General features: G+C 47.3%; 2 protein-coding genes across 2 annotated transcripts; one reads left to right on the forward strand and one right to left on the reverse strand.

The window, feature by feature from the left end:
- The first annotated feature begins 29 nt into the window (after positions 1 to 29).
- RO1 (Dynein heavy chain, cytoplasmic) lies at positions 30 to 13922 on the forward strand. Its single transcript, XM_058508175.1, has 3 exons — positions 30 to 466; positions 519 to 12817; positions 12873 to 13922. Exons 1-3 carry the CDS (start codon positions 175 to 177, stop codon positions 13338 to 13340), a joined length of 13059 nt encoding a protein of 4352 aa, XP_058355857.1. The 5' UTR covers positions 30 to 174; the 3' UTR covers positions 13341 to 13922.
- On the reverse strand, positions 13781 to 16753 carry ONS95_014524 (uncharacterized protein; the record flags this gene model as incomplete). Its single annotated transcript, XM_058508176.1, has 4 exons — positions 16411 to 16753; positions 16302 to 16343; positions 15556 to 16218; positions 13781 to 15505 (listed from the first exon to the last, which is right to left on the reverse strand). The coding sequence occupies exons 3-4, from the start codon at positions 15745 to 15747 to the stop codon at positions 13781 to 13783; spliced, it is 1917 nt and encodes a 638-aa protein (XP_058355858.1). The 5' UTR covers positions 15748 to 16218; positions 16302 to 16343; positions 16411 to 16753.
- Positions 16754 to 19162: the final 2409 nt, after the last annotated feature.

Consider the following 19162-nt stretch of genomic DNA (forward strand, 5'->3'; position numbering starts at 1 on the left):
TTGTAACCAGTACGCGACATGTGCATATGATAAAAGTCAACACTCCCTTTCCGCCAACACACACCAAACCGCATCAACGCAGACTAGCTGATTCCACTCCGTCACCAGTGGACATTGAGAGTCTGATTATGGACGGTATTTGCGACTATTAAATCCTCCTCACCCGAAACAAACATGATGGAGAGCTTGGTAGCTTCTCCTGGGCCAGCCAGTCCAAAACCGAATGGCACCGACGCATTTGCGGTAGATCCTTCGATAATCGTCGAGTACCTCGCCAGTGTCCTTGAGATAACTTTGGGAGCTACGAGGAAAGAGTTGGAAAATGCCGGGAGTCTGCTGTCACCAGAATCCAGGATACATACCATTCAGAGATGCTCAAGGTTTGCCTCAGAGAACCAAGTGGCACTTTACGTGACGAAGGATATCGCCGCGGCCGGTGGAATAGACGGCATAATAGATGAATCCAGTATGTTTGTGGAGCTGAGGAGAGCTGAAGGAAATCGCTGACATGAATATAGACACGGTGACTTACAACTACTTCGTTACTACAGACATTTCTTTCTCTCCTTCAACGACTGCTTCGATCGCGCTTTTGAAACGGCCATACCCTATAGATCCGACGATACCCATTACTTCGCAAGTACAAATTATTAATTTACCAGGTGCAGCATCGCTGAGCAGTACCACAAACGGACAGGGCGGTGCTGCTGTCAGTCCTTACGAAATTCTACATTCAGTCGTGCATCTTGCGCTGGCGCCTTACTTCGATGCATACACCAAGAACCAGCATAGTGCGAATGGAGTTCGGGGCAGATCAGATGTGGAGGCAAAGACCGGAATTCCAGTTACGAAGAAGAGGATAGCAGAGCTGGAGTTAAGCTTGTTACATCTTCAGCAGAACATCGAGATCCCTGAATTGATCCTACCTCTACATCCTATGGTCCAAAATGCTGTTGACGAAGCTGCCGCACGAAATATGAAGCCCACACCAGAACTGGTTCCTGCGAACCTGCTGCAGGACAGTGCCTTTCTCAATAGTCTGCAAAGCAATGTAAATGGTTGGATCAAATCGATACAAGCAGTCACGAAGATGTCTAGGGAGGCATCCAGCGGGACAGCTACGCAGGAAATCAACTTTTGGCTTTCGATGGAATCCGCGTTGGAGGGGATCGAACAGCAACTTCGAAGCAGTGGTGTAGCCCTCACGATAGAGATCCTCAGAACCGCGAAACGTTTCCAGGCAACTGTCAGTTTTAGTGCGGATACTGGTCTGAAGGAGGCTGTGGACAAAGTTCAGAAATACAACCAGTTGATGAGAGATTTCCCACTGGACGAGTTACTCTCTGCGACATCATTGCCCAAGGTTGAGGATGCTATTAGCTTGATCTTCTCCCATCTCAACAAAAAGCTCAGAATTTGCCCATATCCTATTCGGAGAGCCTTACCTTTAGTCGAACTCATCTCGGCAGATCTCGATACCCAGTTACATTCGTTACTCCATGGCCGACGATTGATGCATCTTGATTACCGGGAATTCAGAAATCTCATGGCAACAGCTGATTCCATTTGGAAGAGTTGGGACGAAAACGTGAAGGAGTTCACCAATGTTGCCCGAGAAGTTACTCGCCGGAGAAACGAGAAATTCATTCCAATCAAAATCGTACCAAAACACGCCGATCTTCAAGCCCGACTTAAGTATGTCAGCACTTTCCGCGATAATCATGAGCAGCTGCAGCGAACCATTGTCAATGTGCTGGGCCCAAAACTTGGCGAAGGCGAAGGTACTACCAATGGGGTGGTTATTGTAGAAGAAATGGGCGACGTCGATGCTGTGGAAGAAGTCCAGCAAGCTTATGCAGCGTTGAACAACGTGGACTTGCTTGATGTTACTCCCGAAGGCACCCGAACTTGGGTGCAAGCTGAGATCACTTACAATGAGCGTACCTCTCGTGTCGAAAATTCCATTATCGCCAGATTACGAGACCGACTGGCAACTGCAAAGACTGCCAACGAGATGTTTCGGGTCTTCTCAAAGTTCAATGCCCTCTTCGTCAGACCAAAGATTCGTGGTGCCATCACAGAGTATCAAACACAACTCATCGACAATGTTAAGCACGACATCTCGTCGCTTCACGAGCGGTTTAAGCAGCAGTATGGCCATTCCGAAGCACATGCAATGGCACAACTTCGAGATCTTCCTCCTGTGTCAGGTGCAATCATCTGGGCTCGTCAAATCGAGAGGCAGCTTGATGGATACATGAAGAGAGTTGAGGACGTCCTTGGAAATGACTGGGCTCTCCATTCCGAAGGACAAAAGCTCCAAAGCGAGAGCAACCTTTTCCGGAAGAAGTTGGACACACGACCCATTTTCGAGGCTTGGTTGCACGATGTCCAGAGAAAGCAAATATCCATCGCAGGTCGTCTTTTCAACATCAACAAGATTCGAGCATCCAACAATGCACTTGAATTGGCTGTCAACTTCGATCCTCAAGTGATTGCGCTCTTCAAGGAGACCCGGAATCTGCTGTGGCTAAATTATGCTGTCCCTCACCAAATCAACAACATCTCCAAAGAAGCCAAGCGAGTTTATCCATATGCTGTTAGCTTAATGGAAAGTACACGTACATTTGCTCAGACCAGTCGACAAATTTCTCAGATGTCGGATGTTGCTTTACTTCTCAGCGGATATCAGAATGACGTCCAAGCTTTGATAATCAAGGGTATTCCCTTGAAATGGGAGTCGTTTGTTCACTCATTTGATCTCCACGTGAAGCAGACTTCATCTTACCACCTTGCCAATGGCAATCTCGACCATGCCATCGGCGGCCGTAACGAGAGCAAACACGTACAATTTGTTCGAGAATTTGCTGCCTCGGTCTCTCTGCTGCAGAGTAAGACTGCTTCACTGGCTGTCTCCAACATTGCCATTCAGAAAGCACTCACTGAACTAGAGACTTGCCCATATGACGCAGCTGAATTTCAAAAACGACTTGAGGCAGTGCAGATGGCTGTGGATCAACTAAACCTCGAGAACTATGTCAATTTGTCGTATTGGGTCAGAGAGATGAATGCGAGAATCAAAGCCACTCTCTTGGTGCGTCTTCGAAAGGCTATTGCCTCCTGGATTGATGCCTTTGAGAGTGAGCGTTCGGAAGGAGTCAATGATGACAGTCGGCGAAAGCATCTCAGCGTCACCACGACATCGGGCCAAGACCAAGGCCCATCTCTGAAAAGACTGGTTCACGAGGTGTCCATGCGAAATCAAGTTATCTATTTGGATCCACCGCTTGAATTTGCTCGGGCAAGCTGGTTCTCGCAGCTACACGAATGGCTTGGGATTGTGTGCAATCTTTGCAAAGTCAAGGCTTCAAGATATGAGATGAGCCTGACCAATGGGAATGATACCGAAGCCCGTTTCACTGATCTTCCAGGGTCATGTACAGACAGCCTTTCTCTAGTCTACACAAGTATTGAGACGAAGCTCAACGAGATCAGCCTCTACGTCGACAAATGGCTTCAGTTCCAATCGCTCTGGGATCTGCAATCCGAGCAAGTGTATGAAGCACTGGGTGAACAATTATCGAAGTGGCTCCAAATGCTTCAAGATATTCGGAAAGTGCGGTCCACTTTTGACACCACTGAAGTCAGTCGCTCGTTTGGCCATCTTTCGATCGACTATGACCAGGTTCAGACCAAAGTCAATGCCAAGTACGACCAATGGCAGCATGAAATCCTGACGAAGTTCGCTGTTCGCCTTGGCAATCGCGTTCGTGAAGTCTATTCCGAGATCGAGAGAGCACGAAAGGATCTTGAGGTACAATCACTAGAGGCAACATCCACAGCCCAGGCTGTACAGTTCATTACCATTGTGCAGACATGTAAGCGCAAAGTCAAGGCCTGGGGCCCAGAGGTGGAGATCTTCAGACAAGGCCAGACAACTTTGGTTCGGCAGCGATATCAATTTCCTGTAGACTGGCTCAATGTTGAGCAGGTAGACTCGGAGTGGACTGCTCTCAACGAGATTCTCTCTAGGAAAGCCAAGATTGTGCAGGATCAGACGGATGCTCTTCGGGCTAAGATCACAGCCGAGGATAAAGTTGTGGGAGACAAGATCCTTGAGATTACAGGCCAGTGGAACGAAGAGAAGCCAGTGTCTGGCACCATTGTACCAGAAGTTGCGTCAGCTACACTTATGTCCTTCGAAACTCGTATCACTACGCTTCACGAAGAGTCCGAGATGGTATCCCGTGCTAAAGAAGCATTGGATCTTCCTTCTAGTCCCGCCACAGCCCTTGCTGCTATCCTTGAAGAGGTTCAGGATTTCAAATCTGTCTGGGCTGCTCTATCAACAATCTGGAAGAGTCTCAATGAACTCCGAGAAAGTCTATGGACAACTGTTCAGCCTCGGAAACTCAGATCTGCAATTGACGGACTTATTAAGATGACTAAAGAGATGCCCAGTCGTATGCGCCAGTACGCGGCCTTTGAGCACATCCAGAATATTCTTCGACAGTTTCTCAAGATCAACCCTATCATCGCAGATTTGAAGTCCGAAGCCGTCCGTGAGCGTCACTGGAATAAGATCTTCAAAGCTCTCAAGCCCGGCAAGCGCTACTCGCCAATCTCCATGACTCTCGGTGACGTTTGGGATCTACAGCTTGCTGCGAGTGAAGTCGTCATCCGAGATATTATTGCTCAGGCTCAGGGTGAGATGGCTCTCGAAGAATTCTTGAAGCAAGTGCGCGAGATCTGGTCGAGTTACTCACTTGACCTTGTTAACTATCAAAACAAATGCCGACTGATTCGTGGCTGGGACGATCTTTTCGCGAAATGCAGCGAGAACCTCAACTCTTTGCAGGCGATGAGACACTCTCCATACTACAAGGAATTTGAAGAGGAGGCTTCGTCTTGGGAAGATAAGCTCAATCGTGTCCATGTGCTATTTGACGTGTGGATCGATGTTCAGCGCCAGTGGGTATATTTGGAAGGTGTTTTTACTGGAAATGCAGACATCAAGCATCTACTTCCAATCGAATCGTCCCGGTTCCAGAACATCAACTCCGAATTCTTTGCTGTCATGAAGAAAGTTTACAAGCAGCCTTTCGTTCTTGATGTACTCAACATTTCCGGAGTCCAAAAATCACTAGAGCGCCTCGCAGAATTGCTGAACAAAATTCAGAAAGCCTTGGGAGAGTATCTTGAGAGAGAACGTGTATCGTTCCCCAGATTCTACTTTGTCGGTGACGAGGATCTGCTCGAGATTATTGGTAACAGCAACGATACGCTTCGTATTGCCAAGCATTTCAAGAAGATGTTTGCAGGTCTTTCTGGACTGATAATGGATGAAGACCATCTCATATCCGGCTTCACTTCTAAGGAGGGTGAAGAGGTGAGACTGAAGAAAGAGATCTCCCTCATCAAGACACCAAAAATCAATGACTGGCTAGCGTTGCTTGAAAGCAGTATGAAGTCCACCCTTGCCGAGTTACTTGCAGAGGCAGTTGAGCAATACGAGCCAATTTTTGATTCGGAGGAAATCGACCAGGCGGCGTTGAATTCCTACATTTCTGCCTTCCCAAGTCAAATTGTTGTCCTAGCCACCCAAGCTGTATGGACCTCGACTGTCGAGCAGTCACTGGAAGCTGGTGGCACCACTCTTCAACATCTCTTCGATCAAGAGGTCAAGGTGCTGCGACTTCTTGCATCCACTGTCCTGGGTGATCTTGATCCAATTATGCGCAAGAGATGCGAACATCTCATCACTGAATGTGTTCACCAGCGGGATGTCATCGAGAAGCTCAAGAACTTGAACGCTTCAACACCCAACCACTACTTGTGGCTTCTCCAAATGCGTTACGTTTACAAGGCCGAGGGTGATTGGCTTCAGCGCTTGCACATCAAGATGGCGAATGCCAAACTCAATTACGGCTTCGAGTACCTTGGGGTTGCGGAGCGTCTCGTGAGAACACCGCTCACCGATCGTTGTTTCTTGACCCTCACCCAAGCACTTTGTCAACGACTTGGAGGTTCGCCTTATGGTCCTGCTGGGACTGGTAAGACTGAGTCAGTCAAGGCTCTTGGTGTCCAACTGGGACGTTTTACTCTCGTCTTCTGTTGCGACGACACTTTCGATTTCCAAGCCATGGGTCGCATCTTCTTGGGTATCTGTCAAGTCGGAGCTTGGGGTTGTTTCGATGAGTTCAACAGACTTGAGGAACGCATCCTTTCCGCCGTATCTCAGCAAGTTCAAAACATCCAACTTGGTCTAAAGCAAGGAATTGAAGATGAGAAGTCGCAAATCGAGCTTGTCGGCCGTCAATTGCGAGTCAACGCGAACACAGGCATCTTCATCACGATGAACCCTGGATATGCCGGTCGCTCCAACCTTCCAGACAATTTGAAGAAGCTATTTAGAAGTGTTGCAATGTCGAAGCCTGACAAGGAACTCATTGCAGAGGTCATGCTCTACTCTCAAGGTTTCAACCAAGCGAAGCAATTATCGAAGCAGACAGTCCCATTCTTTGACAGCTGTGCTGCTAGGCTCTCCAAGCAGGCCCATTACGACTTTGGACTTCGTGCTCTCAAGAGTGTGCTTGTCAGTTCCGGAGGACTCAAACGTGCTCGTTTGACAGATACTGGCGGTGACCTTGGCCCAGAGGAAGAAGTAGAGCCTCAGATTATTGTCCAGAGTATTCGGGAAACTATTGCCCCCAAGCTGATCAAAAGCGATGTCGAAATTATGAGATCCATCGAAGCTGAATCGTTCCCGGGTGTTGAATATGTCCCGGCCAGCTTGAAGGATTTGAAGGCAGCCATCCACACGATTGCCAACGAGAGACACCTTGTTATCAATGAAACGTGGATGACAAAGATCCTTCAGCTCTATCAGATCCAGACCATCCACCATGGTGTCATGATGGTTGGAAATTCCGGGGCTGGAAAGTCGGTTGCCTGGAAGCTCCTTCTCCAAGCCATGCAGCAAGTGGAAGGTGTTGAGGGAGTTTGCCATATCATTGATTCGAAGGTCATGTCAAAGGAAGCATTGTACGGTAATTTGGACTCTACCACCCGCGAATGGACCGATGGTCTCTTCACCAGCATCCTCCGCAAAATTGTTGACAATCTGCGTGGAGAAGAGGCCAAGAGACACTGGATTGTGTTCGATGGCGATGTTGATCCCGAATGGGTCGAAAACTTGAACAGTGTGCTCGACGACAACAAGTTGCTCACTCTTCCGAACGGAGAGCGTCTTAACCTACCTTCGAATGTTCGGATCATGTTTGAGGTTGAGACTCTGAAATATGCCACTCTTGCAACTGTCAGTCGTTGTGGAATGGTCTGGTTTAGCGAGGATACAGTGACATCCGCCATGATGGTTTCTAACTATCTCGACACATTGCGGACCGTTGCTTTCGAGGACCTTGATGAGGACTCTGTTTCTACTGGACAGACTGCTGCAAAGGCTCTTGCAATCCAATCACAGGTCGCAGACCTACTTGATGCGTTCATGACAACAGATGACTTCATCACTAACGCTCTGGAACGTGCCCAAGGTTTCAACCACATTATGGAGTTCACAGTCGCCCGTGTCCTAAACACTCTATTCTCACTTCTGAACAAGGCAGTTCGAGATGTGATTGAGTACAACAACCAGCACGTAGACTTTCCTCTTGGCCCTGAACAGGTCGAATCTTTCATCGCGAAGAAGCTTCTCCTTGCTCTGGTCTGGTCATTGACTGGAGATTGTCCTCTTGGAGACCGCAAGAGTTTTGGGGACTGCTTGGCTGGGCTTGCTACCTTTGGATCGCCAATCATGGGAGACAATTCATCCCTCATCGACTACGACGTCACTTTGCCGAAAGCTGAATGGACTTCATGGCAGAACTCGGTCCCAACCATTGAAGTCAACACACATTCCATTACCCAGACTGATGTTGTCATTCCAACACTCGATACTGTACGTCACGAAGATGTTCTGTATTCATGGCTTGCGGAGCACAAGCCTCTGCTTTTGTGTGGTCCACCTGGTTCTGGAAAGACGATGACATTGTTCAGTGCTCTTCGCAAACTTCCGAGTATGGAGGTTGTCGGACTCAATTTTTCCAGCGCGACTACCCCTGATCTGCTCATCAAAACCTTCGAGCAGTACTGCGAGTACAAGAAGACAGTCAGCGGAGTGATCCTGTCGCCCACTCAGATTGGGCGATGGCTGGTGCTCTTCTGTGATGAGATCAATCTTCCAGCCCCCGACAAGTATGGCACACAGAGAGCCATTTCTTTCCTTCGACAACTTGTAGAACAGAATGGATTTTGGAGAACTTCCGACAAGACATGGGTTACTCTAGACCGAATCCAGTTCGTTGGTGCCTGCAATCCTCCCACCGATGCTGGCCGTACTCCAATGGGCGCACGCTTCCTGCGACACGCACCGCTCGTCATGGTTGATTATCCTGGTGAACTTTCTCTTCAGCAGATTTACGGGACATTCAACAGCGCTGTTCTCAAGATCATTCCGTCGCTCCGAGGTTACTCTGAGTCGCTCACCAAAGCCATGGTTCAGTTCTATCTGGAATCTCAACAGCGTTTCACTCCAAAGATCCAACCTCACTACGTTTACAGTCCTCGTGAATTGACGAGATGGGTTCGAGGTATCTACGAGGCAATTCGACCACTCGAAACGCTGTCAGTGGAGGGACTGGTCCGCATTTGGGCTCACGAAGCCCTGCGTTTATTCCAGGATCGTCTTGTTGCAGAGGAAGAGCGCAACTGGACTAATGATGCCGTGAACCGTATCGCACTTGACTTCTTCCCGACAATTGAGCAGGACAAAGCTCTCGGAGGTCCAATACTGTTCTCCAACTGGCTCTCTAAGAATTATATGCCAGTCGACCGCGAGCAATTACGTGAATTTGTCAAGGCAAGACTGAAGACTTTCTGCGAGGAGGAAGTTGATGTTCCGTTGATATTGTTCAATGATGTCCTCGAGCATGTACTTCGTATCGATCGGGTCTTTAGACAACCACAGGGACATCTGATCTTGATTGGAGTCAGTGGTAGTGGAAAGACAACCCTGTCTCGATTCGTCGCTTGGATGAACGGGCTCAAGGTTTTCCAAATCAAAGTTCATGGAAAATACTCAGCAGAGGACTTTGATGACGATCTTCGAGATGTTCTTCGCCGCTCTGGATGCAAGGGCGAGAAGATCTGCTTCATTATGGACGAGTCCAATGTTCTCGACTCCGGTTTCTTGGAGAGAATGAACACTCTTCTGGCGAACGCTGAAGTACCAGGCTTGTTTGAGGGTGATGAGCTCGCGTCATTGATGACGGCTTGCAAGGAAGGTGCCCAACGCCAGGGTCTCCTTTTGGACTCACAGGAAGAGTTGTACAAATGGTTCACCGGACAGATTGTCAAGAACCTCCACGTTGTCTTCACAATGAATCCACCTGAGGATGGCCTGTCCTCGAAGGCTGCAACCAGTCCTGCCCTTTTCAATCGTTGCGTCCTCAATTGGTTCGGAGATTGGTCGGATCAAGCATTATTCCAAGTTGGTACTGAGTTGACGCAATCTGTCGACCTCGATAGGCCCAATTTTACAGCTCCCGATAGCATTCCTGTTGCATACCGAGACCTCATCCTTCCAGCTTCTCACCGTGCGGCGGTTGTCAACTCGATGGTGTACATCCACTACTCACTCCATCGCTTTAACATCAAGCTTCTCAAGCAACAGAACAGAGTCACTTTCCTCACGCCTCGCCACTTCTTGGATTTTGTCGCTCAGTATGTCAAGCTCTACAATGAGAAGCGAGAAGACTTGGAAGAGCAACAACGACATCTCAATGTTGGTCTCGAAAAGTTGAGAGATACCGTTGACAAAGTTCGGGACTTACGAGTCAGCCTTGCGGAGAAGAAGGGACAATTAGAGCGCAAGGACGCGGAAGCCAATGAGAAGTTGCAGCGTATGGTGGCAGATCAGCGAGAGGCTGAACAGCGGAAGACAACTTCTCTGGAGATCCAAGCAGCATTAGAAAAGCAGGAGGCAGAGGTCGCTGAGAGAAGAACATTGGTCCTGAACGACTTGGCCAATGCGGAGCCAGCAGTCATCGAGGCACAAAAGAGTGTCAGCAACATCAAGCGCCAACATCTGACGGAAGTGCGATCCATGGGTAATCCACCAGCAGGTGTCAAGCTTGCCCTAGACTCCGTTTGTACTCTGCTGGGTCACAAGGTAGACAGCTGGAAGACTATTCAGGGAATCGTTCGAAAGGACGACTTCATTGCCAGCATTGTCAACTACGACAACGAGAAACAGATGACCAAGAATCTTCGTGTCAAGATGCGGAACGAATACCTGTCCAACGAAGACTTCACATACGAGAAAGTCAACCGTGCCAGTAAGGCTTGTGGCCCTCTCGTTCAGTGGGTACAGGCCCAGGTCAACTACTCCGAAATTCTCGATCGCGTTGGCCCGCTTAGAGAAGAGGTTGGCATGCTAGAGGAGCAGGCACTACAGACCAAGGCTGAAGCACAAGCCGTTGAAAATACCATCAACACTCTCGAGCAGAGTATTGCAACCTACAAAACTGAATATGCTGCGCTTATCAGCGAGACGCAAGCCATCAAGACCGAGATGTCTCGTGTACAATTCAAGGTTGACCGAAGTGTTCGATTGCTCGACAGTCTCTCCTCCGAGAGAGTCCGTTGGGAGGAGGGTAGCAAGTCCTTCGAAACTCAGATTGGAACCCTGGTCGGTGATGTTCTTGTCGCAGCGGCTTTCCTAGCATACAGTGGTCTTTACGATCAGCAGTTCCGAAAGAATATGATGGAAGACTGGTTGCATCAACTCCAACTATCCGGTATCAATTACAAATCACACAATCCCATCACGGAATACTTGTCAACGGCTGACGAGCGACTCGGGTGGCAAGAGAACTCCTTACCTGTTGATGATCTTTGCACCGAGAATGCTATCATATTGAAGCGATTCAACCGATACCCACTGATCATTGATCCTTCTGGCAGAGTTACTGAGTTCCTCCAGAAGGAGAGCAAAGACAGACGCCTAACGGTTACGAGTTTCCTGGATGACTCGTTCACCAAGCAACTGGAGAGTTCCCTGCGTTTTGGAAACCCAATTCTCATCCAAGATGCAGAGTACCTCGATCCCGTGCTAAACCACGTCCTCAATAAGGAGTATCAAAAGACTGGTGGTCGTGTTCTCATTCAGCTTGGAAAGCAAGAAATCGATTTCTCTCCAGCTTTCAAGATCTACCTGTCCACCAGAGATCCATCAGCAACTTTTGCACCTGACATCTGCAGTCGTACCACCTTCGTCAATTTTACCGTCACACAAAGCAGTCTTCAAACCCAGTCCCTGAACGAGGTTCTCAAGTCAGAACGTCCTGACGTTGACGAGCGTAGATCCAACCTCATCAAGCTGCAGGGTGAATTCAAAGTCCATCTCCGACAACTTGAGAAGCGCCTGCTACAAGCTCTCAATGAATCTCGCGGCAACATTCTTGATGATGATAATGTCATTGAGACTTTGGAGACTCTCAAGAAAGAGGCTGCTGAAATTTCGGTCAAGATGAGCAATACGGAGGGAGTTATGGCCGAGGTCGACGAGATCACTCTTCAATACAACATCATTGCGCGATCTTGCAGTGCAGTCTTCGCTGTCCTGGAGCAGCTGCACTATCTCAACCATTTCTACCAATTTTCACTTCAGTACTTCCTGGACATTTTCCATTCAGTATTGCATGGCAACAAGCGATTAGCGGGTGAGACAAATCACAACGTACGCCGTGATTATATCATCGAGGAGCTGTTCATCACCACCTATCAACGCACATCGCTTGGTCTTCTCCAAAAGGATAGAATCACCTTGGCCATGCTCCTGGCACAAGCTGCACCCTACAAGATGAACAAGAGTCTCATCGACGTAATCCTAGACGAGAGTGTCGAAGGCACTGATGTCTCAACGGAGTCCTACAAGAAAGATGAAGTATTGGCAAAAGCATCAAAACTTCCGGTACTGAAAGGCAAGCTTGATGCTATTTCGTCTGATACTTGGGACCGTTTCCTCTGTGAGGAAATAGGAGAAAATTATGTTCCACAAATATGGGATCCAGACTCGGAGAAACGAGACCAAGAACTTCTGTCTCTGCTCCTCGTCAAGCTCTTCCGTCTCGATCGATTTGTTCCCGCCGCTGAACGCTTTGTGACCGCTGTGTTTGGATCCGGTCTCTTCGACACAAATGAAGACCTCAAGGAAATCGTCGAGCAGGTATCTGCAAGCCGCCCTGTCGCACTCTGCTCAAGTCCTGGCTTTGATGCCAGTTACAAGGTCGATAATCTGGTCGAGCGTTCGCGTGCCGCCTGTACCAACATCGCCATGGGTTCCAATGAAGGTTTAGCTACTGCCGATAAAGCCATCGCAAACGCTGCTGCGAACGGCTCGTGGGTTCTGATCAAGAACGTTCATCTTGCTCCAACGTGGCTGCAGAGTCTCGAAAAGCGAATGGACTCTCTCAAGCCACATGCCAATTTTAGACTCTTCTTGTCGATGGAGTCGAGTCCGAAGATTCCAGTGAATCTGCTCAGAGCATCTCGTGTCCTAATGTACGAGCAACCAGCTGGAGTGAGAGCAAATATGAAAGACTCCATGGCCTCGCTTTCCACGAGAGCTACGAAAAATCCAGTCGAGAGAACTAGGCTTTACCTCCTTTTGTCTTTCTTGCATGCTGTGGTCCAAGAAAGATTGAGATATGCTCCTAATCTGGGATGGAAGGGCTTCTGGGAGTTCAACGATAGCGATGTAAGTATCTTTATTTCTTGCCAAAAGTCGAGATATCAGTGCTAACAAAGCTTAGTATGAATGTTCAGCATTCATTATCGATACATGGGTAGAGTCTGTCGCTTCAGGCCGTACAAACGTCGCCCCCCAAAACTTGCCATGGGAGATGATTCGCACGTTGATCACGGAGACTTACGGCGGCAAGATTGATGACGAAGGTGACTTCGCCCGTCTCACACAACTTGTCAACACATTCTTAACTCCTGCTGCCTACGATATCGGTCACAAGCTCGTCGAAGGCGTTACGGGTAATGGTGTAAATGGACTGGACGGCAGCTTGGTCGTGCCCAGCGGGACTACTCTCAAAGACTTCACGGACTGGATCAAAAAGCTGCCAGAACGCGAACCGCCTACATATTTGGGCCTGCCAGCCAATGCGGAGAAGCTATTACTTGTTGGACAGGGTTTGAGCATGATCCAGAACCTGGGGAAGATTACGGAGCTGTTGGATGAAGGCGAGCAGCTAATGGCTGAGGCGTCATGAGTGAGTGATGAGGATATTGTGGAAGAGGGAAGACTGTAATTTTCTGGTCTAGCTTGAGAGCAGATTGGTCGTTGTGCATTTGCGATTTTGTTTTCTCTGCCATGCATTGCTTGCGGAAATTGTATTCGGGCTGTATTGATTTGAAAGGGATGGGCACAGGACGGAAATCTGGCGGTCATTCATTGTTATTATTATACCCACAGTCTTGCTCTGCATTTGTTCTGCATTGCATAGACCTTCAGATTACAATTTCTTTTTGTGCAAATAGTTGTAGCATAGCATGCGTCTTTGGCGTTTTTGCCAAATATATTGTGTTTTATCAAATATTTGCGTGTTTAGTTCTTACCTGCTGGTTTGTGAGTACAGCAGAATCGTACTAAATCATGGTATCGATCAATATTGAACAACCGCCCTCGTCTTGCTTGCCCCCGCGCCTCGAATTATCCATTCAGTATGACATCAGCCGCCTTTTCACTAATCATCATGATCGGCGCCTGGATAAATACACCCGGAATACGAGGAAACACACTTGCATCCACGACCCTCAAACCCTGCACGCCTCTCACTCTAAACTTCGAGTCCAGTACCGCCATCGGATCGTCATCCGCCCCGATAGGATTGGTACAGGACGCATGATGTCCCCAGGCCCTGTCTTTGATATACTGGCCAAGAGCCTCATCCGAAGTGACATCTGGGCCAGGTTCCTCCTCCACAAACGCATCTCCTAGAAGGATGGAGTATTTCTTGTACTCCTCTAAAGCCTGCCTCGACATCTTGATAGCCTGGATCATGGCCCTGAGATCCAAATCATCTGCACCGCCCGTAGTAGTCCCTGTATCAAAGTAGTTGAAGTTGATGAGTGGCGTATCTAACGGGTCGCTGGATCTTAACTCAACAGTCCCAGCACGGTTGCGAGTGTGTGCTTTCAGCGTGTACCACGAGAAATGTTTATGATCCGCAATAGCATAATCACCCCACTGTGGGAAGTAGCCTATGAAGTTGACAGGACCGCCAAAGATAAACATATCGACATCAGTCGTGGACGCGAAATCAGATCTCACGGCCATGGTAGCAGCCAACCCATTCGTAGCATAAGCACCTCTGCTAGCGAGTAAATACGGATTGTTCTGCCATCTTGTCAAACACTGATCCTCGGGCTTGTTGTCGAAAGTGCAGCCGTTCAGGATAGAGAAATCAGTCCCATGTTTGACATTCACCCCGATTTCGTAGCGGTCTTGCATATTAGTGCCGACGCCTGGGAGGTCCTTGATTACCGGGATGTTGAACTTCTGTAACTCTGCTCGCGGACCAATACCACTGAGTTTCAGCAATTGAGGAGTGTTGAATGCTCCACCTGAGAGGATAACTTCCTTTGTAGCTCTAGCCGTTCCAGGAGTCCCAGCGGCGCCACTCAAAGGACTTGCTCTGTAAAGCTGCTTCCCATCGAGGAACTCGACACCGGTGGCGACAGGTGTGCTGCCGCTGGTGTTGAAAGTGACCTTTGTCACGAAGCAGTTTTGGCGGATGGTCAAGGGATATCCACCTTGCACCGTAGCAGCGATGAAGTCTCGAACTGAGGTACGCATTCCAGTTTTCATAATCAGTGGGATTTGGAAGAATCCTTCTGTTGAGTCACGAGCTGGGTTTGCTCGGCCGTTTGGATCGACAAGCAATGTTCCTAGAAGTCCGGTCACAGCGTTCAAAGGATCTGGTCCGAATCCCATGACTGCTGCTCCCCCAGCTAAATGCTGAGTGAGTTTGAGATCACGGAGAAGAATCGTAGGGTCAGTCGGTTGCGTTGGCTGCCATTCGTAAACTTTATTGAGGTACTTGTTCATGTTCGTCGCAGCCCATGAATTGTCGCCTGTAATCGATGCAATACCGTCCCAATCACTCGCATGTGGCGTTATAAATATAAGGGCGTTATGAGTGACGCATCCTCCAAGTGTTCCTGCTCGAGGGTACAGAATTCCAAGTGCCGTTGCGTCAGATGGCGGATTGGGACCAACATGGTAAGTGTATGGTGCGGTCTCATAAGAATACTTCGGGTCCCGCCGCGCTCTTGTCTGATCTTGGTAATGGTTGACGAAAAAGTCCCAGCGTAACTTTGGATCTTGTGTTACAACGCCTTGATAACCCGGAACTGTGATGTTGACGTTGCCATTCTGAGTTCTCGGTTAAACAGGGGGTGTTGGACGCTTAGCCAAGCACTCACCTGGTCATCACCTGCTTCGATCAAGAGAGTCTTATGTCCTGCCATGGCCAGACGACATGCCAGCGGTCCACCCCCGGCACCAGATCCAACAACAATATACTCATACTCAAGATTCACGGCTGCTGCTGGGGCAGCGGCTAAGAAAGGCGCGATAGCTGCCAGCAGCACAGGAAATACACTCCACGACTTCATGGCGAAGAATCGGAGAACTGGAATTCGAGGAAGATTACAAGAAATCAGCGACCCAGAAATAAATCGTTCACTTACAAGCGGATCATCTGTTTCTTAAAGAAGCAGTCAAATGGGTGCACGCTTCGGGATTAGTTCCAGGTACCCCCGTACGCTACGTAGGGGTTGTGTAGATCGAATTGAATGTCTTGCCCATGACAAAGGACGATGCTCCACCAGCTGATGGATTTCTCCGACCTTGCATCACCACGCACGCTAACTTTCGTACTAGAATTTTGATATTGGCCTGAGTTCCGATCCCAGAGTTCCTGGTGGTGGCGACCATTCTCATCCCCAAGGCTTGTTCTATGTCATGGCCTCGGTAGCTCTAAGTATTGCAAAGCACCAGCAGAGCCTAGCTACTTTGAAGTGCGGGATGCATAAGAGAGTCAGGTTCGCCGACCTCGGCTTTTTGACCTGTTCGTCCCCTCCTTCCTGTTCAGGACGAAATTTGCTTGGTTGGTGTGGGCTCCTGGTGCGCATGGATAGGCTGAAGTGGGTCATGCCATGTACTCAACTGTTGTTGTAACTTTCAGCTTTAGCTTTGTAGAAAGCTAAGACTATCCCATGATATCAGCGATGAAATAGTAGACAAGTAGGGCGTCTGTTCTAAATGGCAGGTCTAACATCTAGTTTGGATAAACTCCACGGCAATTGCTTTGGCGGAATCTGAAGCCAGCCACAGTGTCGGCCAAGCCTCCGAAAATGGACAGCTTGGGGTTTGCTCCACCAGCAGTGTCCAAATTCACATCGCGGAGGTAAAAGTGCCGGGAGAAGGATGTTTTCCTGGAATTGTTAATTGTTGTTTGGTCTTCAGACAGCCTGTTCATGTTAAGGGACCCAGGATGATTGAAAATTTGTTCGTGGTAAACCGGTAGTTTCGCCTTTTCCCTGAGTGGATGCTATCTGTTCATCTGAGTGGATAAAAAACAAAGCTCCAACCCCGCTTCCCCAAATATTCTTGAATTTTGTCGCCAATTCTCCAATTTTCCAATTCATTCCCGAATATGGAACGAAGTCATCATCAGACGACCGACCTGAGTCGTAAATTCAGGCTTTCCAGGCTTTCACATGTACTTTTATGTTCACTCGTTGTACTTCCTCGGTACTGACATTCGAATCATACTGTTCTGTAACGTCCCACCCCACCATTCCGCCCACCCCCCTATTCCGGCCACCTCGCTTAACTCACCGCCAGTTCTTCCTACCTACTTCAATAATTATTAATTCCATTATTCCTTAATAGATTTCTTTGATATTTAGAATATGAATTGATCTTATTATAAAGCCTTAATATACCAAGTATAACGTCATATGTGCACTTAGGGACGTAGCAAATAGCAAGTCCTTACGGAAGGCATCGCTTAACTAGGGTGTTCCAAGGTCTACACTTCGTGACCGTAACATAACGACTCTATCATATAAGGAAGCTGTAAGTTACTTACAAAGACTCCCTATAGTAGTAGAGAATCGTTTAACTAATTAGGTTCTTACTTAAGAGTCTCTTAGCTATAGAGTTACACACACACAGATTCGGGTTTTTAGAGAGAGGCTTCTAGCTTTACAGGGAGACTACCGACTACTTAGGAAACACTAGATAACTCGATTTCTAGCACGTAACCCTATTCTAAAGACTAAGAAGCAAATATACGTTGATTCCGTACATATCAATTGCGCTTATTCCGAAGTTATATAGCCGTAGTTCTAAAAACTAGAGATTCCGGCTATTAAAGCGATTCCAGCTCACTAACGATAGAATATAGACGAAACAGGTATTATAAAAGGTTATAGTCTTAATGGACTTATTATAGGGAGTACCGAATCTCGTAAGATACAAGGGAAACAGCCAGGTATACGTGTTTAGACGTCAATTATTAAGTGTATATCTATAACAGCTAGTTCTATATACTCAGCTGTAATATACAAGGGAAAATCAGTCTAACAATAGTGGTTTCCGTCTTAATTAGACCTATTCGATCAGTAGCACTTTACTACCACTGAAAATAGGTAGACAACTAATACTATAGCTCTTAAGTAGCTAGAGAAAGTCTTTATCCCTTAAACGTAACCACGTAATAATTCAGCAAGGCTTCTTATTCTAGACAGCTATAGGAGTCACGAAACTACAGAATTCCTTTGGAAATGCCTTAAAAACAATATCTACCTTCTGTTCCTACCTGCATATACGTCACACGTTCTATAACCTCTTAATCTAACAGTTTTCTCTATTCTTAAACGTTCCTACCGGAAAGAACTTCAAAAGTTAAGTTCTCTAATCGATTCCACTCTAATTAGTAAGCGCAATTTCCTTATATACTACTATAAGGCACGGCAAGAGAGTTTTACCCTATCTAATATTAAGGCTAGGTAGAGAACTACAGGGTTATAGCCGGTATCAGTTGTAAAGCTATTGATAAGCCCTTTACTATTAGAAAACAATAACAAATCGATAGATCTAACTTCTCTAAGGCCTTAAGATACACTAGTACTACCTATAAAGGTTTCTAGCACGTTAATTAAGATACAGACTCCGAAGGCTAGAAAAGAGATCTACTTATAACTACACTCCTTAATAGCTAGGTTACATAACCAACTTTCAACACGTCGTTTACTTTTTAGGAAGGTTTTAAAAGGATTTAATAAGAAAGACTATAAATTAAGGCAAGTAAATATAAGGATTAAAGAGTTAGAGGCACGATTAGAGCGATTAAGACTAAGGAAAAAGAGGAAGGTTCAAATAAGCCCGAATTCTAAGTTTATTATAACACGTGCTATTAGGGAAGCTTAAATTACAGCTAGAGAATATCAAATTGTACCTATAGAACCGGAATAATAAGAAGAATCATATTCTATAATATCTAATTAAAAAGATAACACAATATAGAGTTATTAAGTGTTAAATAGGAAATACGGAATATAAGCGAGGTGGCCGGAATAGGGGGGTAAGCGGAATAGTGGGGTGGGACGTTAGAGCTAATATTCCACTTGTCGATCAAAAGGCGGGGAGGCCACATTTATTTTAGGAATAGCTTCATCTGAGTGCCGGTCTGGGCAAGATCATCGCTCTTGGTAGATTTCTTCAGCATAGGCTTGCTTAGTCCTTCTTCCTTTATTCCATTAGCACTCAGTTGTCTTTCGGCGTTAAGAAGACTAGAAACTTCCCACGCTGACAGCACGTTTTCGATACCATGTTTATTAGGCACGGCAAATTCCATGGCCTTCGACCTGTCGATCTCTTCGAGAAGCCCAAAGGTCCCATCTAGCTCTTCGTTAATTCCAACTGCCAAAGGTCTCTACATTGACCTATCCTGGATGTCATAGGATAATGATATCAATGAAAGGCGGCGTCGGCAAGGATTTCCTGTTGCCAGTTGCACTG

The sequence above is a fragment of the Cadophora gregata genome (assembly GCF_030347475.1).
Source record: "Cadophora gregata isolate MNR1 chromosome Unknown scaffold_9, whole genome shotgun sequence".
NCBI classification, from domain to species: Eukaryota; Fungi; Ascomycota; class Leotiomycetes; order Helotiales; family Ploettnerulaceae; genus Cadophora; species Cadophora gregata.

Excerpts from the sequence above, each read along its gene's own strand:
- RO1 (XM_058508175.1), top strand. The coding sequence starts at position 175 with ATGATGGAGAGCTTGGTAGCTTCTCCTGGGCCAGCCAGTCCAAAACCG. Across the intron at positions 467-518 it reads CGGCATAATAGATGAATCCA|ACACGGTGACTTACAACTAC; the intron begins GTATGTTTGTGG and ends ACATGAATATAG. Across the intron at positions 12,818-12,872 it reads GGGAGTTCAACGATAGCGAT|TATGAATGTTCAGCATTCAT; the intron begins GTAAGTATCTTT and ends AACAAAGCTTAG.